The 15,205-nt window shown below is 41.5% G+C and overlaps 1 protein-coding gene across 50 annotated transcripts in view; it reads right to left on the bottom strand.

Annotated features, from left to right (window-relative positions):
• The window catches only part of GAPVD1 (GTPase activating protein and VPS9 domains 1), a 76,835-nt gene that overhangs the window by 51,565 nt on the left and 10,065 nt on the right, over positions 1 to 15,205 (bottom strand). For all 50 annotated transcript variants that reach the window (XM_021068637.2, XM_021068642.2, XM_021068681.2 and 47 more), the window contains one exon: positions 623 to 840. In XM_021068637.2, coding sequence (XP_020924296.1) covers positions 623 to 807 — 185 coding nt within the window. In that variant the 5' untranslated portion in view covers positions 808 to 840. The remainder of the gene's footprint in view (positions 1 to 622; positions 841 to 15,205) is intronic.

Below are 15,205 nucleotides of genomic sequence, written 5' to 3'. Positions count from 1 at the left end.
ATACAGGAGTTCCCATTGTGGTGCAGTGGAAACGAATCCAACTAGGAGCCACGAGGTTGCAGGTTCGATCCCTGGCCTCGCTCAGTGGGTTAAGGATCCAGCGTTGCCATGAGCTGTGGTGTAGGCACAGACTTGGCTAGGTTCCCGCATTGCTGTGGCTGTGGTGTAGGGGTCCAACTGGATCCCTAGCCTGGCAACCTTCATATGCTGCGGGTCCGGCCCTAAAAAGACAAAAAGACAAAAAAACAAAAAAAAAAGTAGATATACAATAACAAAACATGAAAACATATATTATTAAATGATATTAGAAGAAAAGCAGAACACAAGATAATTTACTCTCTACAATAACAAAATGTTATACATAATACCAAGAAACAAAATTAATTGGTGTAGCATAAAATATTAATGCTAAATTTTTAATTCTCTACAACAGTGCTTAGGTTAATGTAGGTTAATCAGTAAACAAAATAAGCAAAGACTCACCACTGTCATGCTGATTTAAACTATCCCAAACCATGCACCTTGTTGGGAAGAGATTTATTTGCAGTTGGCAGTTACATAACTGCTACAAGCAGAAATACGGTGGTTCATAAAATTTAAGACCTCAAAACCTTTCCTTTACCTGGTTATGATAAGCCGATCCAAATTAATTCTCTGTTGCTTAGCGATCCACGCGGTACGATACAACTTTTCGGCTGTCTTAAGTACATCTGCATTAAGCCTCTGAATGAGCTGTTTCTCAGAGTTTACGTATAAGCGTTCCTGCTTCAGGTGATGGGCCAGAGTATGAATATCTAGCTTCACCATCTTCAAATGTGGAAAAGGTACAAATGTTGATCACTAAAAGTAAAAAGAAAAGAAAGGTTGTCTGTTTTGTTTTGGCTGTGCTTGAGCATGTGGAAGTTCCCAGGCCAGAGGCAGAATCCAAGCCACCTATGCCACAGCTGCAACAATGCTGGATCCTTAATCGACTGCAATGGGCTGTGCTGGGCTGGGGATGGAACCGGCACCTCCACAGAGACAAGCCAGATCATTAACCCACTGCTCCACCATGGGAACTCCTTCCAGCCTTTTTTATAAAAGCACTTGGGTGAGTTCCTATTGTGGCTCAGTGGTTAAGATCCGGACTAGTATCCATGAGGATGCAGGTTGGATCCCTGGCCCGGCTCAGTAGGTTAAGGATCTGGTGTTGTCACAAGCTGTGCTATAGTCTCAGATGTGGCTTTGATCTGGCATTGCTGTGGCTGTAACTGCGATTTGACCCTAGCCTGGGAACTTCCATATGTCCTAAAATGATGACAAAAAAAAAAAAAAAAAAAAAAAAAAAAGCACTTGGCACTACCCAACATTATATTATATGCATATTTATCACACTTAGAGTATGGCTTCCCCACTAAAAGGCAAGGGCCACTGATGCTAAGGTTTACCTGTTTTGCTCACTTCATAACTGTAATTTCAGGGCTGAAGAGAGGGCCTGAAGAGAGCTGAGTAAGTATTTGCCAAAGGAATGAATGAAATCACACAATTCTTGTTTATCTAGTAGCTAAACAAACTGATATAAATAGCACACATATTTTAAAGCATTATTAGTTAAGCTATACCCTTGAAACTAGAACGCCTGCCAGACCGCAACTGTTTTAAATCAGCAAAAGCAGTGTGGCCCAGATAGAATACAATGTTGTGTTCAGACAGCAGAAAGTCATTAAGTTAGAAAAACGCTTCTGATTAAGAATTAAACATTCCTGAGGAACAAAAACCAAGCATAACTCTCCAAGACTTCAGACAATATTACAAAGTTACAGTAATCAAGACAGTGCAGTATTGGTACCGGTATTGGTTCCAGACCAATGGAACAGAATAGAGAACCCAGAAATAAACCCCTAGACACCTGTGGTCAATTAATTTTCAACAAAAGAGGCAAGAATATGAAATGGGAAAAAGTCTCTTCAGCAAGTGGTGCTGGGAAAACTGGACAGTTGCATGAAAATCAATGAAACTAGAACACATCCTCACACTATGCACAACAATAAACTCAAAATAGCTTAAAGACTTAAACATAAGACACCATAAAACTCCTAGGAGAGAACATAGGCAAAACATTCTCTGACATCAATCATATAAATATTTTCTTAGGTCAGTCTCCCAAGGCAATAGAAATAAAAACAAAAATAAACCAATCCGAGTTGCTGTGGCTGTGGTGTAGGCCAGCTCTGATTCAACCCCTAGCCTGGGAACTTCCATATGATGTGGGTGCAGCCCTAAAAAGACAAAAAAATAAAATAAAAACTACAGTGAGGTACCACCTCACACTGGTCAGAATGGCCATCATTAGTAAGTCTAAAGTAACAAATGCTGGAGAGGGTGTGGAGAAAAAGGGACCCTCCTACACTGCTGATGAGAATGTAAATTGGTACAACAACTAAGGAAAACAGTATGGAGGTACCTCAGAAAACTAAATATAGAAACTACCATATGACCTAGCAACCCCACTCCTGGGCATATATCCAGACAAAACTTTCACTAAAAAACATACATGCATCCCTATGTTCACTGCAGCACTAGTCACAATAGCCAAGACATGGAGACAACCTAAACATCCAACGACAGATAAACGGATTGAGAAGAGGTGGTACAGAGAGTGCCCATTGTGGCTCAGTGGTTAACGAATCCGACTAGGAAACATGAGGTTGCGGGTTCGATCCCTGGCCTTGCTCAGAGGGTTAAGGATCTGGCATTGCTGTGGCTGTGGCGAAGGCCGGCAGCCAATTCAACCCCTAGCCTGGAAACCTCCACATGCTGTGGTGTGGCCCTAAAAAGCAAAAAAAAAAAAAAAAATCTGGTGTTGTCACTGCTGTGGCACGGGTTCAATCCCTGGCTCAGGAACTCTGCATGCCACAGGTGCAGCCAAAAAAAGAAGAAAAGAAAAAAGAAAGGAAAGAAAAAGAATAAAACATCATGATCCTATACTTGAAAGTTGCTATGAAACAAAAGCTTTAAACATTCTCACCATAATACCAAGAAAACGGTAATTATGTGAGGTGAAGAATGTACTAATCTTACCGTGGTAAACATTTTGCAGTATATGTATATCAAATCAATATATGCCTTAAACTTACACAATGTTTGATGTTAATTATACTTCAATAAAGTTGGGGGGAAAAACGTTGTCCCAGTCAGATTCATAAGTGACCTTAATGGATTTATTTAGAATTTATACGAAACAATTTGCAGTAAATTCAGATTCTTAAAGAGGCTGACCACCTAGACAACAGAACTCTCAATATGTTTAGAGATCCAATGAAAACGTGTCATATATATTAAATAAATATTTTGGTGCTAAAACCAAAAAAGAAAAAAAAAGAGAATTAAACATTATGGTGGAAGAGAGAAATATACTCAAAACCATCCTATTCAAAGAAATAGATTCAACAACTTGAAGTTTGATTTCAGAAATGTTTAAACTTTCTTTTATTTTAATCAACTACTGATGACTAGGAAAGTTTCAGATAGTATCATCTAACCTGAATTCAACTGCTTTCAGAAAACACTTTCTTATACCTTATCAATTCCCTAGCAAATGCTGCAAAGCTATTATTCCAAATCTCCTGTATTAAATCCTCAGACTGCTTTCCTCTCAAAAGGCTGAAATACGTCTACCTCATCAAGATGATTCACTATTAAGTTAGTCACAAAAACATGAGGATGCGGGTTTCATCCCTGGCCTCACTCAGTCGGTCGGGGATCCAGCATTACCCTGAGCTGTGGTGTAGTTTGCAGATGTGGCTCGGACCCCATGCTGCTGCGGCATAGCCTGGCAGCTGCAGCTACGACTCAACCCCTAGCCTGGAAACCTCCATATGACTTGGGTGCAGCCCTAAAAAGAAAAAAAAAAAAGTGGTGACATACATATACAATCTTATTATACATATATAATCTTATTAACTCAGCCTATAGAAAACACCTATGACTTTGTAGACTTCCATGTGGGAATTCTAACATCCTCTAGGGGGCTCTAAATCCACAGACTATGAACAGCATCATTGAACAAATGGTTTTAATTATGAGGAAGTATTCTGGTTATGACAACAGTACTGAAATGCTTCATTAATTAGTTCTGTTACCTTGGGTACATAATGCATATTCTCTGAACCTAAGAATTTTTTTCATCCATAAAACGTGGACACATCTACATTTATTTTGTGCCTAGAATGAGCAACATGTTAGGTACTAGGATACAAAAAAGGTTAAAATCTTGTATGTATCCTCGAGGGCCTTCTAATCTAGTAGAAAGAGGCAGACTTGCAAGCAAATGGCTGCCCAAACATGTTATGGGAATTATGCTGGAAGATTTGTACAATGGAAAATAAGGATGAAAGAGAGTGACTGAGGAGTTAGGTACCTGTGCCTACACTTAAAAGACAAGTTTTTGGAGTTCCCATTGTGGCTCAGCAGAAACGAAATCGGACTAGGAACCATGAGGTTTCGGGTTCAACCCCTGGCCTCGCTCCGTGGGTTAAGGATCTGGTATTGCCATGAGCTATGGTATAACTCTGGCAGTAAGGAAAACGGTGAGGAGGTGGGAATGGAACTGGATGAAGGAAGACTAAGAAATTGTTGATAACAATGGGAAGAACAGGACAAACCTGAGAGATACTGGGAGGTAGAAAATACAAGACTTGCTCTCTCCTACACATGGGCAAGGTGAGGTAGAAGTTTCCAGCTCTAGGGACAAGGGCTGGTGGTGGTATTATTCACCACAATTGAGTATTATATGAAACTTGTGCCTGGTATGTTTCTAAGAACTTTACACACTTAATCTTCATAATATCCCTCTGAGCCAGGTGCTTTGTAACAAAGAAACCTGAGGCTCAGGGATGCTGAGTAACCTGCAAGGCCGCTCAGGTGAGAGGCGACAGAGCCAGTAAACTATTATTAGTACTACCCCAGATCTCTGCAAAAATGACTCAGGAATCTTGCAGCTACACAGAAGAATATCTTTTCTTTTTTGTCTTTTTAGGGCCTCACCGTGGCATATGGAGATTCCCAGGTTAGGGGGTCTAATCAGAGCTGTAGCTGCCGGCCTACACCACAGCTCATGGCAACGCCGGATCCTTAACCCACTGAGCAAGGCCAGGGATGGAACCTGCTACCTCATGGTTTCTAGTCAGATTCGTTTCCACTGTGCCACGACAAGAATTCCATTTTTTCTTTTTTTTTTAAGAATATCTTTTCTTTAAGAGACGCGTGCTCAAGCGTGTAGAAGTAAAGCGTTAGGGTGTCTAGAACTCACGAGCACCTGGTTCAAAAATATTAAAAGATTTTTAAAATTAAGCAAAATGTAAACAACGTCCAATCTGGTTGGTGGGTATATGGTGATCATTGTACTATCCTTCAACAGTTTCTGTATATTAGAAATTTTCCATAATAAAATGACAGAGGAAAATCTTCTAGAATTCTCAAACCATACCCTTCTTGCTGCCTTAACATAATTTAATTTGACAATTACTGACTTCTTTTGGAACCTAGCCAGGTCGCCTAATCTCAAGGAGCTCAGAGTCTAGTTACAATTGAAATACTGTTCAAGACAGGATACATAAAGTGTTTCCAATGAAAGAGCAAAATATGAACCAATTTATGCAGTTTAGAAATTAAAACTGTCAAGTATAGCTTCATCTAAAAATTAACACATGAAAGTAATGTTCTATCTAATCTAAACAAGAATTCAGCTTCTAAAATGTTTAACTGGGAGTTCCCGTCGTGGTGCAGTGACTAGGAACCATGAGGTTGCGGGTTCAATCCCTGGCCTTGCTCAGTGGGTTAAGGATCTGGCGTTGCCGTGAGCTGTAGTATAGGTTGCAGACGTGGCTCGGATCCCGAGTTGCTGTGGCTCTGGTGTAGGCCAGCAGCTACAGCTCTGATTGGACCCCTAGCCTGGGAACCTCCATATGCCATGGGAGTGGCCCTAGAAAAGTCACAAAGACAATAAATAAATACATACATACATACATACATAAATACATAAAGCCCAGAACACCAGATAACCTTGGTGAGCATCTTCTTTTTCTTTTTCTTTTTTTCCTTTTTAGGGCCGCACCTGCGGCATATGGATGTTCCCAGGCTAGGGGTCAAATCAGAGCTACAGTTGCTGGCCTAAGATACAGCCACAGCAACTCAGGATCCAAGCCATGTCTGCAACCTATGCCACAGCTTGTGGCAACGCTGGATCCTTAACCCACTGATTGAGGTTAGGGATCAAACCTGAATCCTCATGGATACCTGCAGGGTTCTTAACCCGCTGAGCCACGACTCTGGCATTTTCTTTCTTAAATCAAGTTCCATTAGACTATATGAACTTCTACCCCTTTGCTGCAGTTATGCACTACAGTCTCCCTCCTCCAGTGATCATTTGACTCCACCAAGACTTTCAAGCCATGAATCTCACTACCTTTTGACTAACCTTCACCCCTTTTCCTTCTCTTCTGTGTCCCTGCTATCATAAACCCCATGGTCAATCACGATGATCACTTGCTGAATACACTCTCAACTTGCCCCTCTCGCTCAACTAAATCCCAGTTAAATCCAATGCTCTGCCTACTCCCAGTTTACACCTGTGGAAGAGAAAACCAACACACACTACCATGCTAATATCACTCTAAATTCATGATCACAAACCCTGTATATATATGAGGAGTTCCCACTGAGGCACTGAGGGTTAAGAACCTAGCCGCAGCAGCTCAGGTCATGTGGAGGCGTAGGTTCAACTGCTGGCCAGGAAAGTGGGTTAAAGGATCCAGCACCTCGGCTACAGCCTAAGTTGCATCTGCAGCTTGAATTCAGTCCCTGGCCCAGGAACTTCCATATGCCATGGGCGTGGCCATAAAAACCATACAAAAAACCCTCTATGGGCCCTTCCTGATGGGGGACACACACACTATTACTTCCCCAGTCCATCCACCACTCCTCTACTCTCCCAGGCAACAAACAAATTCATACCATTCTCTCTCCTCAAATCTCCAACTTCTTCCCCTCTCATTATTCTCGGCTCCTTGCCACCTACTTCCCTGAGGAAAATGAAGAAAAGATTTTCCACAGGCTCTCTGCTTTAGTCCTTACTTCCAGCCTCCTCTTAACACAGCAGCCAGAGTGAATCTGTGAAAGTCTCGGTCAAATCATCTCTCTCCTGCACTCAAAATCCTCCAAAAGCTTCTTTTCTTGGCTTTCCATGGTCTACCTCCATCCCTCTGAACCTCTCTGACCTCACTTCCTATTCCCAGAAGACCATATAACTTACAATCCAAACCAGGACACTACTGGGAGTAAAAGTGGACAGTATTAATAATTTCATCAAGGAGTTCCCGTCGTGGCGCAGTGGTTAACAAATCCGACTAGGAACCATGAGGTTGCGGGTTCGATCCCTGCCCTTGCTCAGTGGGTTAACGATCCGGCGTTGCTGTGAGCTGTGGTGTAGGTTGCAGACGTGGCTCGGATCCCGAGTTGCTGTGGCTCTGGCGTAGACTGGTGGCTACAGCTCCGATTCGACCCCTAGCCTGGGAACCTCCATATGCCGCGGGAGCGGCCCAAGAAATAGCTAAAAAGACCAAATAAATAAATAAATAAATAATTTCATCAAGACAAGAGATATAATCAAGGACATATGACCACTCTCTTACCAGATCCCTCATTCATTCTGCTCCAGACATATTCTCAAACATGCCAGGCATACTTCCACCCCAGTACCTTTGCACTTGCTCACCACCCAGGTCTCCTACTTCCTTTAGGCCTTTTTTTCTTTTTTTTTTTTTTTTTTTGTCTTTTTAGGGTCATACACTTGGCATATGGAGGTTCCCAGGCTAGGGGCTCAAATCAAAGCTTCAGCTACTGGGCTACACCACAGCCACAGCAATGCAGGATCTGAGACGCATCTGCGACCTATGCCACAGCTCACGGCAATGCCAGATCCTTAACCCACTGAGCGAGGCCAGGGGTTGAACCTGCAACCTCATGGATACTAGTCAGATTTGTTTCCGCTGAGTTACAACAGGAACTCCTATTTCCTTTAGGTCTTTATCAAGAGTCATCTTCTTCAATGAAGTCTTGGCCACCCTACCTAAAATTCCAACCCCGACCCTGCCACACACTCACATTACCTCTCCCTACTTTAGTTTTTCTTGTTAGCACTGGTCATACTATACATCCCAGTTATTTGTCTTATGTGTTGACCATCTCCCCAAGAAAATGTAAACTCCCTAAGAGGAGGGATTTTTGCCTAATTTGCTCCCTACTCTACTCACAATGACTAGAATAGAACCCATCACATCACAAGCATTCAGTACACATTTGCTAAATGAATATATGAATGAAAGATATTTCAATAACATATTCATGCTAAAAACCTCGTAAGCAGAGGTAGAAATACATAGGAAGAACATGTATGCAGGGTTTTTTGTTTGTTTTTTCTTTTTTTGGCTGCCCCATGGAGTTCCTGGGCCAGGAATCAGATCCAAGCTGCAGTTTTGACCTACACCATAGCTGCTGCAATGCCAGATCCTTTAACCCACTGTGCTAGCCGGGGATCAAGTCTGCATCCTGGCACCACAGAGATGCTGCCCTCAAACCCGCAGCATACAGAAGTTCCCAGGCTAGGCGTCAAATCAGAGCTGCAGTTGCCAGCCTAGGCCATAGCCACAGCAAGGCCAGATCTGAATTCCATCTGCAACCTACACCATAACTCACAGCAATGCCAGGTTCTTGACCCACTAAATGAGGCCAAAGGCTCAAACCCACATCCTCATGGATACTAGTTGGGTTAATTTCTGCTGAGACACAATGGGAACGGCATTATGTAGTTTTTGATGGATAGGAAAAGAAAAAGTAAACACTATGAAACTATCAATAAAAGCTAACTAAAGTAAGCATACTATGGGGTTCCTGTCGTGGCTCAGCAGCAATGAACCCGACTAGTATCCATGAGGACATGGGTTCGATCCCTGGCCTCACTCAGGAGGTTAAGGATCCAGTGGCGTCATGAGCTGTGGTACAGGTTGCAAAGTGGCTGGGATCCCACATTGCTATGGCTGTCGTGTAGGGTGGCAGCCACAGCTCCGATTCGACCCCTAGCCTGAGAACTTCCATGTGCCCAGGTGCAGCACTAGAAAGACAAAAAAAAATAAAGTAAGCATATTGTACTAAAAACATTAAAAATACTATTTGGGAGTTTCATGAAAGACTTAAAGGAAAAATCAAAGTGCTCAAAATTTATACTTATTCCTTACTTCTTAGAGGATAATTTCCAAACTCCTTAGCCTAATGTTCAAGGGCCAGTCTTGCCCTAACCCTCACCTCCAGTCCTATCTCACATTATTTCCCTATATAACCCCTCCATCCCAGCAAACCTGCCTTTTCATTTTTATTTTCAATTCACTTTTATGTTTATATTTACATCATCTTATTTGCCTGTTCTAATTTCCAAGGCCTAGCTCAATAAAACTGTCCTTCCCAAGCAGAGTCTGACCCCAGTAATAAATTCCAACTCTGAACTCTTAAAGCATTGCTTATCCATACCACTAAATTGGATAAATGAGGAGTTCCCATTTATTTTCATCTTTAATGTCGACATTTTGTTGACATTATTTTAATTTTTATTTTCATCTTTAATGTCTACATTTGGTTCTTCCAGCAAGAATGAAGGCTTCCCTCAAAAGATGAGAACACCTCTTCGATCTATGTATTCCCAACCCCCAATAACATGGCCAAACACAAGAAATTCTCATATCTCTTTGCTAAAGCAAGTTGCCCAGAGAAAAAGAATTTTTAACGTTAGGCACATTTCACGATAATAAACAGAATTATTTTCCTAAAATTTGCAAGCATCTTCAAAGTTAGATAATGAGTGGCCAAAAAATGAATGAAAATTTACAATATTAAGCTCAGGGCTACTTATCACATTTTCTACAAAAATAAAATCGATTATGCTCATGCATGTTAGGTCAGGTTTTAAACTTTTCAATTCGCCTTACGAGGACTTATCCCTAAGACCCCAGCAGGGAGAGTTCAGTTGAAGGAATGAGGCACACTGGGTTTCCATATCCTTCCAACAACAGTATAGAGGTTGGCAAATGATGGCCTCTGGGCCAAATTCAGCCAGCTATCTACTTGTATAAAGTTTTACTGGAACACAGCCACGTCCATTTGTTTATATGTTACCTATGGCCGTTCTCATGCTCAAACAGCAGAGCTAAATAGGTGCCAGAGTGCTTCAGAATCCTTATGGCCCACAAAGCCTAAAATATCTACTATCTGGCCTGTTATAGAAAAAGTCTGTCAACTCCTGATAAGCAAGCATACCTACTTCTAACAGAGCATGGAGAGGAAACACAGCCTGATAAGGTGAAATGTGCAAATGAGAAAATACATCAGAAGTTCCAGGGAGGATACACGTATTAAAGATGTTAGCAACGATGCCTGAACCAACTCCTGTGACTCCAAAGGACCTAAAGTAGGGGGAAAATATTTCAAATGTTTTACAGAGTGAGAATCATGGTTCACGTTTTCTCTAATGACAAGTTCTAATTAACAGCATCCAAAGTTAATGATATGTATCGAACAGTTCTAAACTCTCAGCCTGAAACAGCTAGAGTTCAAGTAAACAAAGTAATCTTCACTTTACACATTTAATAAATTCAAGATTAACGCTGTAAAAGTCCATAAGAGAAGACCACTCACTACTTTATACTTTTCTATAGTGACTACTTCATACAACACAACAGAAAGGATACTAACAAACAAACAAACAAAAAACTAGAGTCAGAAGAGCTGAGGCACGGAACACTGGGCTCTGACACCTCCTGGCAATGGGATCTGGGGCCTGGCACTTCACCTAAGCTTGTGTTTCCCTGTCTTCAAAACTGGGATAATGCTCTTATCTATCTCACGTGCTAAACAATACATTTCACCTAAGATGACCATAAAGTAAATGATGCCACAAAGTAGGACATCACTATTCTTGTCAATTAAGAGGTAGGGAAATTATTATAATTTCATTCAGACACTATGAGATGTACTCCATATCCATCACATGAAAGAATTGACTAAAATGAACACTTTCATGAAAATAAGTAAGAAATATCAAAGTATAACCCGAAAAGGTAAGACAGACTACTTGCAAACATGGTGGAACCTATACCTGTAAAAGGATTATTAAAAGTGAAATTAGGAGTTCTTTGGTGGCTCAGTGGGTTAAGGATTCAGCATCGTCACTGCTGTGGCTTGGGTTTGATCCCTGTCCCAGGAACCACCTCATGCTATGGGAGAGGCCAAAAAAAAAAGTGAAATTAAAGGCCAGCCATCCTCAATCAAAGAACACTTAAAGGAGTTCCCATCATGGCTCATCAGTTAATGAACCGGACTAGGATCCAAGAGGATATGGCTTCGATCCCTGGCCTAGATCGGTGGGTCAAGGATCTGGCATTGCCATGAGCTGTGGTGCAGGTCCCAGATATGGCTGGGATCTGGCGTTCCTATGGCTGTGGCATAGGCCAGCAGCTACAGCTCCAATTTGACCCCTAGCCTGGGAACCTCCATAAGCTGTGGGTGTGGCCCTAAAAAGAGAAAAGAACATTTTGAGTAACGTGTCACACACAGGTATGGCTTTGATATCTGAGAATAAAGCATATTTTGCAAATAAATTAATGTGTCTAATTAAGATGATCTAATTAAAACTTACACAAATAATGACAACTAAAGATAACACAATATCCTGTATGGGATCCTGAAACAGAAAAAGGGCATTAGGTAAAAACTAAGGAAATCTAAATGAAGTATGAACTTTAGCTAATAATAACTATCAATATTGGTTCATTAATTGCAGTATATACACCTTACTAATATAAGATGTTAATAATAATAGGAACTTGATGTTGTATATCTGGTAACTCCCTGCACTACTATCTCAATTTTTTTTGTAAATTACACTGTTCTAAAAAGTAAAGTCTTGGAGTTCCCGTCATGGTGCAGTGGTTAACGAATCCGACTAGGAACCATGAGGTCGCGGGTTCGGTCCCTGCCCTTGCTCAGTGGGTTAACGATCCGGCGTTGCCGTGAGCTGTGGTGTAGGTTGCAGACGCGGCTCGGATCCTGCGTTGCTGTGGCTCTGGCGTAGGCCGGTGGCTACAGCTCCGATTCAACCCCTAGCCTGGGAACCTCCATATGCCGCGGAAGCGGCCCAAGAGATAGCAACAACAACAACAACATCAAAAAAAAAAGACAAAAAAAAAAAAAAAAAAAAAGTAAAGTCTACTTATATTGTTTTAATTACATAAATAACGTAATTCTAAATCCAAACATCCATCCAATTTTGCAACTTTTTTCAGTAAGAAAAAACACACAAATTTGAGACGTGCATTTAAACACCGCAATTTATCAAGCTCCAACAACCACCATCTAGGATAAGGATTATCAACTACCACATGATGTCCCAGAACCCATTAACATCTGGTAACACATTGTAGTGTTTCAACTATCACACTAAAAGTATTTTTTCTTTCAGTTCACTTCAATGAGAAATGAAATACAGAAACTTCCTAACACAAAATTTCCATAGCTATGTTACATTTTGCACTAATTCCTGGTCAACTAAAGCAACACAAATACATTTCCCAGCCAGTTGTTTAACAGAAGCCAGTTTTTATATTAATTTCCACTTAATAGCAAACTTTTTTTTTTTTTTGGCCTTTTTAGGGCCACACTCGTGGCTTTATGGAGGTTCCCAGGTTACAGGTCAAATCCGAGCTACAGCTGCCTGCCTACACCACAGCCACAGCAACATGGAATCCGAGTCGCATGTGCGAACTACACCACAGCTCCCAGCAATGCCAGATAGCCCACTGATTGAGGTCAGAGATCAAACCCACATCTTCACAGACACCAGTTGGGCTCATTACTGCTGACCCACTACAAGAACTCCAACAGCAAACTTTTTAAAAAGCCAGAATCAGGAGTGGCCTAGCAGATTAAGGACCCAGCACTGTCACTGCTGCAGCTTGGGGCACTGCTGTGGCTTGGGTTTGATCTCAAGCTCAGGAATTTCCACATGCCACAGGTATGGCAAAAAAAAAAAAAAAAAAAAAGTCATTATAAGTATAATGGTTGAGCTTGAAGAGGAGAGTTTTAATTGACTAGTGGCAATACAGTATATGGGTGCTTAGGAAATAAAAACAATTATAACTTCCATGAGTTTCAGGCTTGTCATGTAATAGGCACCAACCAGTTGCTTTACATGTAAATTCTCATTTAATCTGGGTAACACTCCTGAAAGGTACGTATTCTCATCTATTTTTAACAGATGAAGAGACTGAGAATTAAATAACTTGCGCAAGGTCAGATTAATAACTAGCAAAGCTGAGACTAGAATCCAGGTGTATCTGGCTCATGCAGCTTTTAACCACCATGCCATCTGCCTCCCAAGAGTGCTTTAATTTACTGTCAAAGTCACTTCTTTTTTTTTTTTTTTTTTTTTTTTTTGTCTTTTTGCTATTTCTTTGGGCCGCTCCCGCGGCATATGGAGGTTCCCAGGCTAGGGGTCTAATCGGAGCTGTAGCCACCAGCCTACACCAGAGCCACAGCAACTCGGGATCTGAGCCGCGTCTGCAACCTACACCACAGCTCACGGCAACGCCAGATCGTTAACCCACTGAGCAAGGGCAGGGATCGAACCCGCAACCTCATGGTTCCTAGTCGGATTCGTTAACCACTACGCCATGAGGGAACTCCCCCAAAGTCACTTCTAATCACTCTACTCTTTCAACAATTATTAATACGTCAGTGACTATCTGGAAAACTTCTTTCTTAGAAGTTTCAAGCTAGCTGATCTTCTCAGGCTTAGCTGGACTTTAGGACTAAATAACCTAAATTTTATTAAAGAGATGGTATATGAAAGTTTAGAAAAAGTTACTACTGATTAATCCAGATTATCACCCTGGTAATTAAATGCATACACATAGTAGGTCCTATCCACAGTATCTTTTTATTTAAATTTTGTTGGCTGCGCCCACGGCATGCAAAAGTTCCCAGACCAGGGATGGAACCTATGCCACAGTAGTGACCACGCTGGATTCTTAACCCAATGAGCTACCAGGGAACTCCTCAAGACCGAAACATACTAAGAGTTCTGGGTACAGCACTCTAAAGTAAAATGTAATGAGCTCAAGACTAGCTATGTAATCTCTAGTGATTAATATAATCTTCCTGGAATTCAGTTTTTCAACTGAAAAACAGGGAATTATAGGTATCATCCATTTCCCATAATTAACGCTCGATAAATCTCCAAATAGATCTAAGTTCCCTAGCTGGTTCCAGAATATCTCGGTCACCTTGCCCTCTCTCTCTATGAGCTAACTGGGATTTTCTGTGGGCAGGTGGCCCCAGAGAGTAACCAATATTTTCAAAGTGATCTCCACTACCTACAGGTTTACGTCCACAATCTGCTACCAGGCACCAAGCTCTCAACCATGAATCCCTCTTTTTATATCTCCTGTCTCATCTCCCATCATTTCTCCACTTCCCTCAAATCAGATGTTGCCGCCATACTATATCCTAAAGTCTCCAACATTTGCAGATGCTATTATCTAGGTTTAAGAGGCCCACCGTCGCCTTATTTTCAAGTGAACACAAGATTTCTCCTTTAAGGCCCAGCCCCCAAATCTCTTCTCTCTGTGAAGCTCTGGGGGAACTGCTCCTGTCAACAAACAGGGTGCAGCCTTCCTCCCTTACGACACCAAGTGGGAAAGTTATGCCATTTTTAAGGCTCTTTCAGTTCTTCTATTTACATCGTGGAGAAAATCTAAGCAAAGTGCCAGTTTGTCTTCAACACTTCCCAATCTCCCATTTTAATTAAAGGGTAGCAAGCTCCAAACTCAGCACCTTCTGCAAAGAGTAGCAAGTAGGTTTTATAATGTTGTTCTATTTTCATTACATTTAGGTTGCTTTCTATTTAGAGCAAAAGATGTTAGCCTTTCACTATGGTAGCAATACAAAGCTTCTTTAAAAATATGTTTAGGAATTCTCGTTGTGGCACAGCAAAACGAACCCGACTAGTATCCATGAGGATCAGGTTCAATCCCTGGCCTCGTGAGTTAAGGATCCAGCATTGCTGCAAGTAACAGCATAGCCTGAAGATGTGGCTCAGGTTCAGATTTGGCGTGGCTGTGGC

This window comes from Sus scrofa, chromosome 1 (assembly GCF_054392235.1).
Source record: "Sus scrofa isolate SSC_HxYL_T2T_F1_AM1 chromosome 1, Sscrofa_HxYL_maternal_Yorkshire_Landrace_v2.0, whole genome shotgun sequence".
NCBI lineage: Eukaryota > Metazoa > Chordata > Mammalia > Artiodactyla > Suidae > Sus > Sus scrofa.
This window is presented reverse-complemented; position numbering and strand designations above follow the sequence as displayed.